General features: G+C 33.8%; 1 protein-coding gene across 2 annotated transcripts; it reads right to left on the reverse strand.

Moving 5' to 3' along the window:
- Positions 1-64: 64 nt before the first annotated feature.
- On the reverse strand, positions 65-18,576 carry LOC148605007 (uncharacterized). 2 transcript variants are annotated; one of them, XM_088548329.1, is made up of 14 exons: positions 18,476-18,576; positions 13,063-13,303; positions 12,449-12,577; positions 11,731-11,918; positions 11,100-11,207; positions 10,372-10,465; positions 9,802-9,851; positions 9,438-9,519; positions 8,671-8,756; positions 7,965-8,159; positions 7,152-7,247; positions 6,046-6,309; positions 4,671-4,756; positions 65-3,341 (listed from the first exon to the last, which is right to left on the reverse strand). In XM_088548329.1, exons 1-14 carry the CDS (start codon positions 18,539-18,541, stop codon positions 2,834-2,836), a joined length of 2,193 nt encoding a protein of 730 aa, XP_088404455.1. In that variant the 5' UTR covers positions 18,542-18,576; the 3' UTR covers positions 65-2,833. The 2 variants fall into 2 exon arrangements, with proteins under 2 accessions (XP_088404455.1, XP_088404454.1); XM_088548328.1 differs by lacking the exon at positions 18,476-18,576 and adding an exon at positions 14,590-14,756.
- Positions 18,577-19,295: the final 719 nt, after the last annotated feature.

Raw genomic sequence — 19,295 nt, forward strand, 5'->3', positions numbered from 1 at the left:
TGCTATACAATGATTTTCAATCTCATGCCACTCGAATGAGAATGAAAATTATCGCTAGTATCTATGTCCCCCCATGACATACAAGCAACAGTGTAGGAATATTTGACGACCCAAATAACTCTCTGTTTGTATACTGCGTATGAAATAATGGCTAATTTGTGGCAATATTTTCTAACCTACAATGGGAAATGATTAAATACAGTAACTTACCCGATTAGAATGAATAAATCCCAAAATTATTCCACAAATTTTAAATGCAACTGTCATAGTTAACCAATTTAAAAAAAAAAAAATGTGTATCACAGCTGCACAACATACATGACATCAAGTAGCACGTCGCTGAAAAATAGTCCCGAAAGGAAATTTTGCAGCGCTCATAAAACTTACATATTTAGGTCAAGAAAACTGAAAATAAAAGAAAACTAAAACCTTACAATTCGGCAAAACATTGATAAACAGATTATTAAATATTTTTTTCAACTCGCAGGAGTTTCTCATGATCATCTCGTCTCGCGGCAAAGCCGCTAACGAGATGAGCATTAGAAGCTCCCTCTTGTTGACAAAATATTAAATAATCTAATAGTATTGGGTTTTTTTTGGTTTTTTAAAAAAAAAAAAAAAAAAACACTGAAGATTATCTCAAACATGGCAGTCTGTTACTGTGAAAGTACTTTAATTCGTGGATACCTATTTTCGTTGATTAGGTAAGAAAACTCCTTTTTGTTGGGAACCAAATTTCGTTTTGGCCTACCCATGAAAACCATGAAAATTCGTACCCCAAGAACAATAGTACTTTCACTGTTAGTTGTATCTTGTTTCTCTGGAAAAAAAAGTTTTGAGTCACATTGTCATGAAACTTGGTACACAACACTAAGTATATCACTATAAAAATACATGTAATATGTGATTTCCGAGACCAATTTTTGATTGAGGTAGGAAAAGACCTTTCCAGTAAAGTTTTGTCAGTCTTAGTTACAACAAAAAATTTTATTTTTTTTATGTTGATCTTTTACTTACTCACAGCACACCAAAAATTGGAAGGGGTGTCAACATTTGTTTTATTTTTAGTTGAAGATGCTATTTTACAACACCTTTTTTTTTAAATTGATAAGATATTACAGGCTTTACCTGGTACACACCATTTTTTATGCCTAACAAAACTCAGAAGTCACATAATTAATTCAGGTTGATATGGTTAATTCTGGACAAATTCAGAAATCAAGTATTATACCATGCTCCAAAGGAGGGTACATGTATACCATTTTTATTCTGCAAGTAGGTTTTCTAGTTTACAAATATAAGATGTAAAATATAAAATAATAAAGATATAGTATAAAAATAATACAGGTACATAGCCACAAAATATCAGTTCATGAAACAGTCTGAATTGCTCAAAAAAACCCCAGGCATGTGCTTTGATTTCAGACTTAATTGGTGATTCTATTTATATTTTGACCATACACTCAAGCTTTGTTTGGGGAGGGGGAGTATCACTAATCAGAATTGGTTCTTGTATCACTACTCACCGAGTTTCATCACAATTATCTCGGCTCTTAAAGAATGGATCAATTATAAATTTGGTATCTGGCTTAATAAAGATGGGGCATATATTGCAAGCAATTTTGGGTGCTGTTGGATATTAACTTTCCAATGATGGGAGTATCCCTAGCAGGACAATGCAAACAACTTCATGTTTCTTTTATCAGATTATCTTGATCACATGCTGGAAAGTATTTATTCTATTTAGATGTACTGGTTTTTTATACACTTCATATTTCTGTGCTAAACAATTTCATGAACATATTATTCTGTCAATCTGTCCACACATCATGCACAACCCAAGAACCTTTTATTCACTCATATTTTAGGTACGCTGTAGTAATACTAGGTTTATTGGCATTTTGTTTCTGTTTTGTTGATATGAGTTATTGGAATTATTATTTCTCCTGCTCTTCACTATTACAAAGCTTAACACATCTCCCATACCCATTTTTTTCACATCCTGTATAGTACAACCTATTAGCTATACAGATGAGATCAGTTCTAACCTCTCAAGGGAACTGTCAGAAGAGTCGGCTCCAGGGCAGTTCTAAATGTGTCATAAAACAGTTCTAGAGCAAGCTCTTCTGACAGTTCTACTAGTAGAGCCAGCTCTATGAAAACAGTTCTACTTGCAGAGCCAGATCTCTTAGAACTACCAAAAGAGCTGGCCCTAGAGCTGCCAGAGAACTGTTCTTCTGACAGTACTAGGACAGCTTTGTGGGAGGTTAGAACTGATCTTATCTGTAGCAGTTATACATAGTGAACCAGGAAGTTGTGTGGGGAGAAGTTTGTAAATATTTAAGTACAAGTCCATATATAATTCAGACACTGCCAATGGTAAAGTGATTCATGATATAGAAAAACCAACTGAACAAATGATGGTATTTTCAGTCTACATATTCTATATAATAATACAATAATAACGATAATCATTTTTGTGTTCAGATCTGCACTTTTGAGAAAATCATACATTCATCTCAAACTAAAATCAACTAAAAGGAACCAAATTGGACCAATAACTCTTGCAAAGTTCCAATTTTGTGTAAAATTTATATAATTTTTATCTCAAAAGTGCAACAACAAAATGAAAAACTAAGACTGGTTAATATTTTGTGATCAGTAACTGTTTCTGAATTCGATGGGTTTTCCACACGCATGAATCACCTCCTGTCTGATTTTTAGAAAGACTGTTACTTAAGTGGCTTTAGGGGAACTGACATAGGCATATTATCTGCTTTAGTACATACTGCTGTTTCATTTATTCAAGAAAATCATTCATAATTGTGTGCTATCAAACATGAACTGCAATCCAATCTTTTTCACCTTGCTCTGACCTTGGAGTCTTATTTTGTGGAGGCACTTTTTGATTTTCAGAATAAGCACTATTTTCCTTTCTTGGTGTAACAATGTTTTCCTTCCCAAGATTAGCACTTTTATCAAAACTCATTTGAGTCTCAACCATGTCTGCTTCAATTATTTCATTCAAAGCCTCTTCTTTAGCTTTTCTGATTTCTATCTTTTTTTCTTTCTCTATTCTTGACTGTCTTCTTAAAGCCATTTTCTTTTCAAATTCTGCTTTTAATTGTTCATCTTTCTTAGAACTAGCAAGCATTTTCTTAAATTCTTCCACCCTCCTTTTAAAAGCCGGATTTCCATCCATGTGTTTTGCCATTAGTTTTTGAAGTTTACCCCTGACCCTACCAACTTCGGTTTTCTCCAGATCAATATTATTGTCTGCCATTGTCCTCATCATCTTAGCTTTCTCCTTTCTATGTATCATTTGGGCTTGCATCATTTCTCTGTAAAATTTGACAACATTGGTCAATTAAGAAGAATAGGCAATTTCAATAAAATGAAGAAACTGAATTTTATAAAGGAAAGAAATATTTTGTTTCTATCATTAGGTCAAATAAAATTTAGTTGTTTCTCATTTCCTCCCACCCATAAAAATTGACAATAATAAAAAAATATTGGGGCAGGAATTTCAAAATCAGGATTTTTTTTGCATCAGTTTCTAATATTAAGATTCTGTAGCACACATATCTTTCTTTTCTTGGTGACTAAAACAATGCCTCTTCTCTGAAACTGATGTGGCTATAGATTTAGAACATATCTATACTTCAAATACTATAATTAGGTTAGCAAACATCTGGTAAGAAATGAAAAAAAATTAAAATTCTCCCACCGAAACTATATTTTTCATGAAGGTTGGATGTGACGCTACCATTGAAGTTTACTTGGCCTTAGAATGCAAAGTAGAGAAGATTTTCTAATAAATCAGGTTTCTGTTCAAGTAAAGATAAGCATTTTGTGGGCATGTGAAGCATTCCAAAATGTTCAGTTTTCTAGTGACCTTTTCACCACTATATAATATCTTATATAAAGCAAGAGCCAAAAACATTAGGCAACCTAATTGCTACCTGGGAATCATTGAAGGAAATATGTTGAACCCATAATGCTGTAGGTAAAAGAGTAATCAAGGGAACCAAGGTTACAGCGGTAATCAAAAGAATGTAATCCAGGGACAAAGACCAGACATGGAAAACAGACACGCACAACAAAGAACATAAAGTATCTAAAATCATACATACAAAGTAACAAAAGTAAAAGAGCAACTTGCACTCCACTAAAAACTGGGAGCATGGACCAGGTGCACCGGTAGGGTAAGCATCCTCTGCTTTTCTAGAAACACCCACCAAGTTGCTCATAGAAAGTTAAAAGCTATAAATAACGTATTTCTTGACTTGAACGTGAAAATCTAGCTCCTACTTTTTATCCATCGAGGATATCCTGTGATACACAGGAAAAATATGTTTCTCATACATTGTATGTTTTTCATATGCTTAGGACCACCAAGTCAACAAACTTATCGTCTTATAGTCTACACAGAGTAAAACACTCAGAAAATATATCACCCTCTACATATCTACCTCATGTGTATAGTGATACACCCAGTAACACACTCAGGAAATATATCACCCTCGACATATCTACCTCGTGTGTTACTTCGGTATAACACCCTCTATTGCAGGCAATATGTGCACATATCAGCCCTTAAACATATGTTTCCATATGTTTAAAAATATGAAAACATATGTTGCTATTTCCCCCGTGTATGATATACTTACGCATATTCAATCTCCCCACTGTCATCATCATCTAGCTTATCTATCAGAATGTTTAGACATTTCTCCTGTAGGGGGATTCCCGCCATCTGAAATGGAGTCCATGATTGTGAAATGCCAAAAAAAAAAGTAAATATGGTTATGAGTACTTGAACAAACCGATAAATGTTGGACCACCCTCTTAAATTTGTTTGGTATCTATTTGCCTAACTTGTAGAAAAATATATATACATGTATACATATATGAAGAACAAAAAAGTATTTGGAAACCACAAAATTATTTTGGGATAAGGCCTTTTATTTTTATTCAGCTTGTATTGACAAATATAAAACTATCAGTTCAGTATATGCTATTATGAAAGTGTGAGCAGACGTATAGATTGACTGACACATTGGTTGTTGTATTCAGTGTACACAATGTAGTTATATATAAGGAACCATGTGTGATAATGTCCCCTTTATTGCGTCCCTGCACTGTCACAATTTGTACTGCAATTTGAAGTGTGGTGATAAGCAGAAGTATCTCCTAATGCCAAGCAAAATAAACCTCCAAAGCAAAAACCAGTAAGCAAAACAAAGCATGAAAATCCAAACTTAATACACACTACGTAAAACAGTTAATTAATACTTGCAATAATTTTATACATACTTTGAATAACTCCTGTGTATTGTAGAGAAATCAAATATAAGAAATATTCTACCAAATAATTGGCTATCCATTTCATAACTTAGCAATACAAATTTGGTAAGTATTAAGTAGCACTCCGGATAAGAATCATGCAAAATGTGATTCATGGATGAAAATCCTACATATTTTTATTTTTGATATTTTGTTTGAAATGCCATAGTAAACAGAAATTAACAGTCGGTTTTTCATAAACCCCGTGCTCTTAGGAGATAAACATTATATAGAATGCACTGGAAATTTCAAAATTAAGGGAGATTACTCTGTAAATGACACACAAATACAATAGAATCTATTAGATTTTCAATATTGATTATTTCCTAAGAGCAGGTAGATTCGAATAAATATTTGCACATTTCATAATATACTCATAAACCAACTTAATATAAAAAATAAAAATATGTAGCCTTTTTTTTTTAAGTATATCACATTTTATAGATTTTGCATGATTCTTACGAAGACTACTACTTAAAAATTCAAAATTCGATGTAGTTCGTATCAATTTCTGTTCTAACCAAAAGCTGGAAAATTAAGTTACTTATTCGGTCAAATTGTCATAAAGGCGGTAAGCCATTTCTTTTTTTTAAAAAATATGATTTGCAGACTTTACAGTAAGTACCTTTGTCAAGGCTTTTTGGAAATAATAGCATCAGGGCCGTTTTTATAGTAAAAATAAACACCACAAAAACTAACCATCAGTCCAGTTTTGATCTCTGACTTGTCCAAAGACTTACTCCCATCTTTGTCAAAAACGGAAAATAAATCCGTTAACCTAAATCCATTCATATGTCCAAACTCCATTAGCACTATAATAGGGTTTTCATCTATTAGAGAAAGTTCATCTTCGTCGTCTCCCCCTCCACGATCCCCGCGAATCATACCATGAACTATTGTAATTTGTCTGTCCGTTTTCAATTTCTTCACATTTTCTGAGAAAGGCTTTTCTACAAGTTGCGTCTGTAATGCAAAGTTTGTTGTTTAAGATTTCAGATATACACCAAAAGCACTAAAGAGAAGTATCAGTCGTATTACTTGTATTATCCACATGGTCTTTGAGCATGAATGGTGTTCCAGACACCACATTTTTTTAGACGAAGTACCATTATTTTTGCTGTTTGATTCGCTTCAATTTAAAAAAAATGCATTTTGTCAGCTTCTAACCCTACTTACTGACATTTTTTAACACAAAATTAATGGCTGTAGAGGAAGAAAGGGGTCGATCATAACAATTCATACCCAAGAGTTTGTGGTTTTACCACTTTGTCATTTAAATAAAGGATTTACATTGTAGTCATGCATATTTTGTTGGAAATATAAGTTAAAAGTTTGTTGTTGGAAAACTGCTGAACTGCAGGTCTCTATGAAAACCAAGTGACACTTGCAGCTGGTAATAACATCTGAGTTCTATTCCTTTCAAAACAACACATTCAACGATAAGTCAAAATGAATCTCCCAACTGAAACATTTAATATGTCTTATCCAACGATAGCGATAGAATAATGAAATCTAAGCTGCACACTTTGTTGACGCTCTCTTATTCCCCACATTTAAATTTGCATTCCAACAACCCGTCTAACCCGACATTAAAACGAAATGTTCTGGAGGGTAACGTATAAGTGTAGTGGATCGACGGTAGCAGCCCTACTTCCTAACTCTTCATTTCAACTTTTCTGTCCATATGCGTCTGTTTCTCTCTTTAAATTGGAAAAAATCCACTAACCCAACTCAAGGGCCCAATCTCCTACAGTAGTTCCCACTTCCCGTCCCACACTTCCGGGTTACTCTTTCTTTATACTTACCCTGATATCAATTTGTTTAAGGGCAGTTGTTTGGTTTTCATTGATGAAATCCAAGATAAGTTGTGCACCCTTTGTTGTTATTGGATTCCATCCTAACTGAAAAAAAGGATGCCATGAATTAACGTATGCTGAATGTGTTATATAAAAATTTGAATTTAAAAATTCAAATGATAGTTATATCAAGAGCCCTCAAAATGGACACCGAAAGCTAGACCAAGAGGGCAACAAAGGACTGTTGAAAATGAGTTACATGTAAAAGTTTTGAAAATGAAATGGGGTGAAGCAGAAGTTTAGACGAAGAAGCGTGCATGCTGAGTAGCGAGGCCTCGTGTTGACCTCGTGCCACAACAGGAGCGAAGAGGATAGGTAGGTAGGTATATAAATTCGTGACAACCTTTACCAGAAAATACCTACTTATTTTTTGGTGGATTTCTACCCTTAGCAAATATCCAACTACGTACATCCCCACTGATATGTCAAATACTTTCTACTCAACTCTGTTTCAGCATTTCTACAGCATTTTGCCTATTTATTTTGAAGAAGTGTAATCGTTCTGTAACCGTGGATTTTATTGGACTTTTGTTGCCGGGGCCATTCAGAGCTTACTACTGAATACCCTCTGGTAATCTCTGTCAATATTTACTCTTTTTATAAAGGTGGTATGATGGTATGATGATCTGTTGCCTTTCGCCTTATTTGTTCCCTTGTCTGTAGATATCCATAATTAATGCTCCCTTGTAACCTAATTCTGTTTTTAACTTTTAATCCCTTTTCATTCCCTTTTAAATGAACATCCAGTGCAATTAATCTTACTTTGAGAGTCTCTAATGTCTGGTTGTCTTTAAACCCTTTCAGCAGTTTCTCCAAAGCTTCCTTGTTAATTCTATTACATTCTAAATTTAGTTCCGTCAACGTGTCGTTAAGCTGTAGAGCTGAGGCAAGTTTTTGGCATCCTCGTATCGAAAATCCGTTCCACGAAATATCTAACTTCTTAATACCTTGATTAACCTAATACAGATAGATGAAAAAAACTTCATAGAAAAACATCCTTTCTATTTTTTCTAATCATTGTATGTTTACTGAAAATATTATAGAATGTGTTTTGACATGATGGTGTAAACGGACTTATTTCGTATTATAAAGCACGCCGTTCTCGTCAAAAGTTTAGGATAAAAAAATGTGATATAAAATTTCAAACTACACACTCAAAAGTTTTATTACGTACACACAATTTTTATTCCGCACTAGGATTTCAAACATGCACCAGAAATTCCTAAATTGTACAAAGAAATGAAAGAACACACTCTAAACAGAAAATAAACTCAAAAATCGGAATTGTGCGCAATTTTTACGCCAAGAAATCATAGAACATAATTTCCATAAGCAGACCGGCGATTGTTTCAGTCGTCAAATATATAACTTTTGCCACGAGTTTGAGATAAGATTGTCATTTCATGGTGTTTACATACATGCGTTTTTGATGTACAAAAATGTATAAATTCAAACATGGCCGACTTACGGCTAATCCATCCGCTACAGCGTCCGCACCGGCAAACCGTAAATGGTTCCAACTGAGATCGAGTTCCTCTATCGTGTCATTTATTTCTACATTAAAATAAACTTCATTTGTACTTGAAGTACAGCTCCACCTAAGAGCCATAACAAAACAGATCATAAGCGATTTATACATTATCCTGCAAAAAAAGTTCTCCTGGAACACTGCAGAATGCTTATAATAGACTGGCAATGCTTTCAAAACCGGAAGCGTCAGTGGAATTATAGTTTTAAAGATATTACAGCTGTATATTAATTGACTTATACTATTATAGAATATGGGAAAATTTCCCGCCAGAATTTATTTACAGTTTTTACACCCTACTCTGAAAGTACTTTTGTTAGTGGATATGAATTTGCATGGTATAGGGAATAAAATGTCAGTTCATAAATTCTTCAATTCAATGGTTCAACAGCCCAAGCATACATATAAATTTGCCAAACCAACAAAACCACGAAAATTGGTACCCAGTCCAACGGATAATGATACAATGTACACATTATTTTGATTTGCGTAAGAATCTTGGTTCCTTTGATTACTCTTTCACAGTAATCAGCCCCCCCTCTCATGAAATAAACATACTTTATATACTATTATATGACCTTAAGGACACATCATCGCACTTTCTGTCTAGAATCATGAAAATGTTGCTGAAGGGCTTTCACCTTGAGATAGTGATTTAAAAGTGATGACCATGCTACAGGAACATAGAAGATATACTCTATACATACTTAAAGCTTGTCCAATAACTTTTCCTCCAAACTCCCGGAATTCATTATGACTCAAATTCAATTTCTGCAAATTATGGGTATCCTGCAAAAAAAATGAAACTAAATGGGTACATACGAATATACTCTTTTCCCACTTGGCAGTATAAACATTACCTTTCGAATTTTGAAATTTACAAGATTAAAGCAAAAAAAAAAAAAAGCCAAATGAGACATGTCACCCGTCTTCAGAACATTAATCTCAAAATCATGCTTAGTCGTTAATGTCAAATTTTGTGAAGACAACACTAGACTGGATGCACGTCATGCATTTACAGAGTCATGAGTCGCAGCAAGCGCATCTGTCAATATACTGTACGTCACTTACCTCAAACAGTTTTGTGAGGTGTATGGCATCGAATTCACGTAGGTCGTTTCCTACAAAATAAATTTTGATACAAAGGAGTATTAAACACGTATATTGCATAAAGATGTTTCAAAACTCGGTTTCCTATTTTAACTAGAACATTAACAAATTTTTAAAGCTTTTTTGTACTCTTTCTGAATTGATGATTTGTACATGCAATCAAATCAAGAATTCTTACAATGACAAAAAAAATGCACAATGTCTATCATCAGCCAGAACGATGTTCGTCGATTTGCCTTTTACGTGGCACCATCAACAATGAGACACACGACGACATGCATTTTGCACATTATATCGGTATCTAATAAGTGCGACGTAAATGTTCGAATTCCGCCATTTTATTTATACAGTGAGACGTCTGAAAATCTAGAATAATTGTGCCCAATTTTGACTGGCACTAATTCACATAGGTTAAAACCAGAAGAAGCTTAAATTAAAGTCAAAAGCGTGATCAGTGCAAGGACCTCGTATTTACTCCTTGTACGTTATTTAAGATCTAATATAAAATAAATATAAAAACAGTATATTTACCTGACAGGTTAAGCCTTTCAAAATTGTCAGATTCAGTAGCTATATCTAGTATATGTTTAGCACCATCTATTCCAAGTTTGTTGTCTGATAAATTCTGAAAAGGTAACAGTAAATTTTAGTACTATCTGAACGCAGGGCTAGTTAAAAAAATATACTGAGACATTAAATATGCATTATATTAAAATGTGTTCTCATAAGAAGTGCAATAAGTTTCTTATAAATTTCGTGATATGATGGGAAATGGTTACTTTCAGAATACGTTCATAATAAAACAACCATCACTTTTATAACAAGTCCATGAAATACGACAATCACTTTTAAAACAAGTCCGTAATACATGTTGTAATATACAGGAATCACTTTCTTACTAAGATTGGAATAATGCGATAAACAGTTACCGCATTGGTAACACAACAACTTACATACCAAGTTTGTAAAAATGCTGTAATCACTTACGTGCCAAGTCTGTAATCATGCGGCAATCACTTACCTATCAAGTCTGTAAACATGCGGCAATCACTTACCTACCAAGTCCGTAAACATGCGATAATCACTTACCTACTAAGTCCGTAAGCATGCGGTAATCACTTACGTACTAAATCCATAATAACACGGCAATCATTAATTTACTAAGTCTGTTAATAATGCAACAATCGCTTACTATGTCCAAAATTATTCTGGAACTTTACAAGATTATCATTTATTTTATACGGTCACTTCTTACTTACCAAGTCCGTAATGATGCGATTGTCAGCTAACATTTCTGCAAGGTACGAGGCACCAACAGGACCTATTTCGTTATCAGTCATATCAAGCACTTGTACATAACCATTTTCCTGTAAAAAACACTCTGTTTATAGACGTCTATAAGGTCGTTATAAATTTTAATAGTATAACGTGTTATTATTCAAGCGACAAATTATCGATATTTTCCCATTCAACTCAGTTCAAGATCAATTCCAATACCATGTCCTGAAGTCTACCTCATAAAATTAAACAAGGAAATTCTTTCATACGCCATGAAACACAATGTTAGAAAGTCGCGTACTGTTCTACCGGTATTGTTATTTTTTTTCTATCCATCATCAGCAAAGTTTTCAAGTCAATAAAAAGGGCGAAGTCGGAAAGGAAATTTCTCCTTTCTTCGGTACAGCGGATGCTGATATGGACAAAGGTTATAAGATAAGAGACATTCTCGATTTTGTCTACTATACAGCAAACTATTTACAATTTACGTTTTATTACAGAAGGCGCTTTCCCTACCGGCGCACAAATTCCATGCTCCCAGATATTAGTGAAGTGAGAGTTGCTCATTTTTTGGCTCAAATCTTGGTTCTCTTGATTACCCTTACAACTTACCAATAAAGCAACAGCGATAGCTTTGGCACCTTTGGAACAGAGAGACCGATGTCGGACGACGACTTTTCTGGTTGAAAGTTCCCGGATGAAGGATGAGACCGGTGTTATGTTCAGATGTTTACACATTTTTCTGTATTGGTTCTCGCAGTAAGATGAATGTTCGTGTGATCCTCTGATTTCGTTCTCCTCTGAACAAATGACAATAAAAGTTAAATCAAATGGGCGAATAAAAATAACCTCGATTTCGAAAGGTCTTCTTTTTTCATCAAGTTTACATAATTATGCACAATGTCATGTTAATTTTTCTTTTTTAATAAAAACATATCTACTACTGAATTCAATCTGCTTTTAAAATATTGAATATAATAATTTGATACAGTCGTTACTTTTATACCCCTTCACTGTGCATGAACGCCAAAAACCATGTAAGCATATGAATGAATAACCAACACCAACACCATTAAGCATTCACACCTCTTTGTGGAAGCCATAAAACTAGGCACCAAGGGCGTTCCATAGTAAAGATCAGACATACCTAGTTTATTTTTCAACTCCATATGATAGTGATGAACTATACAATAAAAATAACTAGATGGACATGAACGATGATAGAAAATACAAATGCTGCATGCAATAATGAAGTGCATATCGTCATTGTCTTCGCGTGCCAAAAAAAGCGAAATCTCTTCAAACCGTATAAAGCTAAGTATTTTTTTACGTTCAGACAATAATGGAGTACATATTTCAAGGTAAGATGATAATCTGCTTTCAAGCTCTTCTGTGACACTGTCCTCTCTTTGTTTGTTGTTTGGTAGAATGTCGAGCTTCTCGTTGTCGAAATCCGACTCTATATTTCGTTTAAAGTAAATGTAACATGCATATATAAGGTTTATATTTATATCTTAAGTTTTCAGTTTCAGTCATTCAAATGTGTGTGTTCGTGTGTATGTATATGCTCGTGTGTATGTATGTTTTAATTTAATCTGTATTATTGCCCGTTTGTTGTCTTCTGTGGCGTTAGCTATTCCTATAGTCAGTTGCATGTTTATAAGCGTTCAAATATAATTCAGCTTATATTGTAGTTTTTAAATTTGATACAGTGACCTGCTTTGGAATTTAAGACAATTCTTTCGATACACGAAGTGTTATTTGGACTTAAAATCCCACAAAAGATGTTAAGGCCTGGGTTACATTCTCCCATTTATAATGATCAAATAGATCGAAACTAGAGTTGAGAAAGGATTTTTATTAAACCAGGCACCGGTCCTTTAGAATAAAAAAGAAAATCAATTCTCTCATGCATTGAGTCTTTTTTTTTTATAATTATCTCACCCTCAAAGTCGAATTCTTCATTAAACTCATCGAAGTAGTCTGTATAAGAGGTGTTTGTATGCTGGGATTCGTTGCCATAAATACTTTCTCCCTCTGAAGTTTTACGTCGCACCGATCTCTGTCGTTTGATGATGATGCGATTTGATTTCCTATTTGTCATCTTGGCTTTGTTTCGGTATTTGACGGCCATGACGTATGGCGACGCCGTTTGTGGCCTTTTGACAAGATTTTTGTTTTCATACTGAAAAAAAAAAAAAACATTTGTTATGTAACGAAACGTGTTTCATTTTTGACAAGATTTTTGTTTTCATACTGAAAAAAAAAAAAACATTTGTTATGTGACGAAACGTGTTTCATTATTTTTCGATGATACAGACTTTATTGCATTTCACTTAATTCTACGCATCATTTTAGTAGATTTCATTTCTTTGCGTCTCGTCTAGACGTTTCATATCGATTGGAAGTATAATAATTTTCGTTTCCTTTAGCAGTTCAGAACATTCTGTTTTTTAGTAGCACTTCCTGTCAATGAAAACTTCCGGTCTTAGGATGTATGTTTTGATCGAGGTTTGAAATAAACATTTAAGATTGATTGATTGATTGTTAGGGTTTAACGTCCGAGCAGCAATATTTCAGCTATATTCAGACGATGAACATGAAATGGATGATACAATGAACGTGAAATGAAAAAAAAAGGATGGGACACAAGGATAATAGGGTCGACAAATTTTGATTGCCACTAGAAAAAGGGAGGGATGGGTAAGGTCGGGCAATTTAGCCTCCTGTGGCGGAGCGCAAGGGTTCCTACTCCTATCGAATACCACAGCAGGGTTCTTTAACGTGCGAGGAACGTGGCATCTTTCCCAACACGGGGCACTACTATGGTTTGCGGTCAGGTTTTCTGTATTATAGCCTGACAACCCCAGCATGTAACACGCCAGTGGTATCCCATTCCACCACAACTGGGATGGATGTGCCCCGTGCAGGTCCGGGTGTTAAAAGAATAGGCCTGCAGAAGCGCTTTAGCTTTTTGTAAAAGGCGACCAAACAGTGCCCAGAAACCTAGCCGAGGCGCTTCTGCAGGCCTATTCTTTTAACACCCGGACCTGCACGGCCAAAACATTTAAGTAATGTGCGTTTCGTGTATAACTATAAAATCCTTTTTGCAATGCAAGCTTATTTACTGTGATTTTGGATATTTCTAGAGGATATTGTGAGACTTTTTTTCATTTACTTTTAATAATTAAACATGTTATATGAGTTTTTTGAAAAATTGGTTTAAAATTTTGATAAAAAAAAAATCACGATCTACATTTTATTGCGACTTCTGATTATCAGTTCCCATATGAATGCAAAAAAATCGATAAAAAACCGTAAGCTTCAAAACAGCTTCAGAATTCAAGTGTGTGGCCAAAACGTGAAAACAGGGAAAGAGACGATCTACAAACACAAAATTGACAACAGAATAAAATTCAATTATACATGTATTTAAAAAATAAATGAAGGTGTCTTCATGTATATACTTACTTCATCTAATTTTATTAGTGTGCTTTCATCCTGTATTTCTAAATTCACGCTTTGTTCTTCCAAAATAATACAATTCATATCCTGTTTGCATAAATTCAAACATTCAAGTAATGGCAATTTTTCAAACTTTTGTGCGTTGTCCATTTCACCCAACACTAAAATATTTTGATTTCTCGTAGTATTTGCTACTGCTTTACTTAAATTACTATTGATCTTTTAAAATAGATTATTGGAAAATAATAGGTACTAATCTAGGATATATTGAGTCGGTCTATCAGTTGAAAAGAAATTGATTTTTTGAAATGTGATACATGTTAAATGAATAAATCATGCTAGTAAGATGGATACCCGAAATATAAACCAGAAAAAAAATTTTGGAGATAAAGTGGGATTGGTGAAAAATGAACACATTTGTCGAACATTTTTTTAATTACTACATGTTTCAATTAAATGTAAAGAGACTAGCATTTTGAGGAATGGCAGTTCCTTTTCGAATGGTGATCCTGGCAAAGCAGGAAATGCCATATAACAGTTTCTTTTAAGATTTACATGTACTTGCCCACTCAATAAGTATTCAGGTAGACAAAATTTTGGAATACACGTTTTTTCCCTACCCCTACCACTTGTAAGGTATAATATTATTGTGATAAATATAGGACATATCACTGCACTTCTCGGTGTTAATAGTCGATATATAAGCTGTAACTATAAAATCCCTCTCAACAGGAAACCAGTTGGAAAATGCTGATTTTCATTCGATCATGATTTATTGTGACATTTAAATCCTTTAGATTTATATATGTAAACAAATATTTGATAAAAATACAATTTCCTATACGACTGTTAGGGTAAATTGGTATGATTTCTGGCATTTACTTATGAATTAATTATATTTTTATCTACAAATCCAGTGGCGTTCGAAAAAACTGTATTGGAAATTGAAATTGCATGACGCGTTATTTCCTGATGAAAATCATAAGTAAAAAGAACAAATTTTGCTGCGTCAACTATCTTCTTTTTAAAGATAGTACTTGTTTTTTTTATTGCGGTACCAATATGTTTTTGTTTCATCTGACTATTTCGCAAATCATTAATATTGATTGAAATCTCTAAAAAAAGGTCCAAAATAAATGTTTGTCCGAGTTTAAAAGGTAGTTAAAAATATCATTATTGTCTGTAAATTTAAAAAGTACCATCAAAATAACTAACAATTCCTTTGTTGATGCCTGTATTATGTTTGAAGAGTTTGATACATGTTTATTCATTTGCCAATCCTTTAAAACATCAAAGAGGACACACAATGAACCGTCGGTCTAACATACCTAAAACTGAGTAATTCAGGACGCAACAAATATTGATTCCGGAAGTAGTCGGCATTAGGTCGGGTCATTAAGTAGATCCGTCATTCCGTTAGTAGTGCTTTTGTACCGATTAAATTTAGCTAAAATCTTGTTCGTAGAATGCAATCTAACCATTAAGTTGCACAACAAAGAGACCAAATCCGACGAATATTTTATCAAGTGCATGTAACCGTATACTCAAGACACTGCGATCTTAAACCTCGCAGACCAAACATTGAAGACGCCAGAGGCAGATCAGGGAGAGACGGGCCTAGGAAGTTGGAACCCACTTTTGTTCATTTTGTGCATAGTGAAAAATTGACCTAGTGATCAGGGGCGGTCCAGCATTTCATGTTACGGAAAGAGGGGGTTTATAAAATTCAATGCCGTGTGAAGCGAGGGTTTTTTTTGCTCGGGGGTAGAATTAGTGACAGGTAAAATATTTCATGCACAAAAAGTCCCCCCCCCCGTTTTATTCGGGGAGGCGGTTGGTTTGGTACACTCGTCCTTGGATTCACGCCTTGAAATTATAATATTTTAGATCCACTCTTGGGCGCGGACACACAAACTTCAATAAGTTACACACATAAATGAAAACCAGGATCGCATTGAAATAGTTTTTTTTCAAGTATCGTCACTAATACGTTAATCGTGATGATCACCGAATACAAGCGATAAGAGATCGTCATAAAATCTTTCAAATATCCTTCATTTTAATCTTTGATATTAGCACCTTGGTATTCAGGGTTTAATACCATTCTGATTATCTTAACGACTTAAAAGATTAATTCAATAATGAGACCAAATTCCAATGTAAAATTTTAACATTAATGTTTCAAGACGCCAGTTATACACTTGCCCCTACTGATAAATCAATCCTGACCTTTATGGTGTTTTCGCTGTTCTTGTTTATGTTTCCTTAAGAAAATCTTGATTATTCGTGATATTTCTGCCGAGGTCAGTTTTGCAAACAAAACCCATTTTATCCCATTCTAATTTTGTACCGTCCAATAAAATATTGTGCGAGGGAACAACCATTTAATTTTTATTGGGGGTTGGGGTGGGGTCTAGGATTGATTTTTTTAAATCCTGCTTTTTTGTTTCTTGAAAATTTTATCTCAAATTTCATACTACCCCCAATAATTATTCAAAGATTGCTCCTGTACATAGTATTTTATTTGAAAGGAGAGCTACCATCTGATTTTTATTGAGGGGGCTAGGATGAAATTTACCGTACTGGCTTATTTTGAGAAAATGTAGGCCCTGTCTTTTTATAGCCTATCCTGTTTTTTTTTATTTCTTGGAAATTTCAATCCAGACTTTTTATTTCAAATTTCATTCTAGCCCCCCCTAAAATCAAATAGATGTTCCCTTAAACCTATTTTCTTTAGGTACCAATTTTCGAAATTTTCATTGTTTGATAAAACCACGAATTTATTTTCCCCACAAAACGTAGAACTTCCTTTGAAAAAAAATGATCTTTTACATATATATAACGTATAAAAACCCACAAACCAACGAAATTACCAGGAAAATTGATACCGACGAATAAAAGTAACCTCACAATGTTAGTAACCTTATCGCTGGTTTGCACTAAAACGATAATAATAATAAAAAAATCATACTAAGTTTTACAATATTATAGTTGGAAACATAAGTTTTTCACTTGCCTTTATCAAAACTTTTTTGTGTTTTAACACGTTAAACAATTATATACACGGCAATGCAAAGAACACCTAACGTTGAGAAAACTGCATTCGGTATCAGTCTTGTATTACATATTTCTGAGCGGGTGTACGAAAGCATGGAGGCTAAAAAATATAGTGCGCTTTCTTTTTGCCTTTTCCTGTTTTTGTTTCTTGGCAAATGACTATCATTTTTCATCAAAAGTACAGGGTAAATATCAAGCTATGAGACAAAACACTTGTTTTTGAGGAAACTGTATTTTTATGAAAATAATGCTTCAGAAAAGGGGTCTATTTTATGAACTCAAAATAAAGTGAAAGTAGAAAGTTTATTTTTAGTTCGACCTGGCCTGGTGTACCAAAGTTCGTGCCTTTTTTTCTAAAATGGACCAAACAAATATTTTTGACATTTCCTTAATGGAAAAAAACATAGTCAGAAGTTGGATTGAAACTCCTTGTCTATTTTTTAAAAAAAAAAAATCATGAAAATTTAAGGTATACTATAGAAGCCTATGGGGCAAAGAATACAAGACTGATACCATTCAGTGGTGTAAACAAGGTGGTCTCCCTTTTTTGAATTTGTGCAAAAATTTGCAAAAAATGAACAACCCCTCTCTATAGATCGGGCTCCTATTTAATAACATTTAAAAAAAAATTTCTTCCCCTTGCATTTGCTATACTCGTCCAGTATCATTTTTTTTGTGGCATAAAATGACTTTATCTTCAAATAGGCAGTTGCCGTATGCTTTTATCTTTGCACGCCGTTGAAACAAATGCATTTACATACAGATATAGACAATATATTAAGGAAAATCAATGGTTCTAGCTTGAATGTTATGAAATATAATAAGATATAAATACCTCAGATAACTTCGATAATCTAGATAGAGGTGTCCGAGAAACTGACAAAGCGCTTATTATTTCCATTTTTATTTATTATACATGTACAATATACTATATCAACAATGTATTTGTTTAGAGTAATTTTAGCATTTAATTAAAAATGTAAAGTGATAGCCATTTAAAACAATATGTTCCGTGCCATTTGTCAAGCATTGTCTTGATTCGGTACTTAGTTTAACTTTATTTTAAATCACAATTTTATGCTTTGTTGGTATTAACTTTGAATAAATTCAATATTATATTTATAGCTCACAAGCTTAAGAAGCCCTTTTCCGATCATTAGACAATCTCATCTGTAAGATGTAAATACTCGGCAACCAGACAGAAATTGCAAACACTTTGGTGCTTGTTAACTGTCGAGGAGTTTTGAATGAATGCTTTTTTTTAATTTTGGAAAATAAGTTTACCCTCTAATCTTCAATTTTCGTAGGACTACGACTCTTTGGCTATAGTAACCTGATGAATTGGATCTACGAAATTATAGTTGGACATAAAAGAATGATAATGAATCGGATGATCTATCATTTAAAAAAAAAAGAAATCCACCAGTGTGAATGTGGGAATGCAAGTGATCAAGGGAACCAGGTTCAAACGAAAACCAAAAGAGAATTTATTCCAACAATAATGATAAGACAGGGAAAATAGACATACAAACAAAAAAACATGAAAATCAAAATAATACGTACAAAGAAATAAAAAAATAAATTAGCAACCCGTATACCTCAAAGGACTTGGAGTATGGACCAGGTGCCCCGGTAGGGTAAGCATCTTCAACACC

This window comes from Perna viridis, chromosome 10 (assembly GCF_037379345.1).
Source record: "Perna viridis isolate PV_CMFRI_1.1 ecotype Kerala chromosome 10, ASM3737934v1, whole genome shotgun sequence".
Taxonomy (NCBI): domain Eukaryota; kingdom Metazoa; phylum Mollusca; class Bivalvia; order Mytilida; family Mytilidae; genus Perna; species Perna viridis.

Bases quoted from the DNA above. Each gene is read 5' to 3' on its own strand.
- LOC148605007 (XM_088548328.1), bottom strand. From the start codon at position 14,733: ATGGACAACGCACAAAAGTTTGAAAAATTGCCATTACTTGAATGTTTG. The intron at 12,578-13,062 runs GTGAGATAATTA...AACGAAATATAG, and splicing joins TGAAGAATTCGACTTTGAGG to AGTCGGATTTCGACAACGAG. The intron at 4,757-6,045 runs GTTAGTTTTTGT...ACTCCATTTCAG, and splicing joins AGATCAAAACTGGACTGATG to ATGGCGGGAATCCCCCTACA.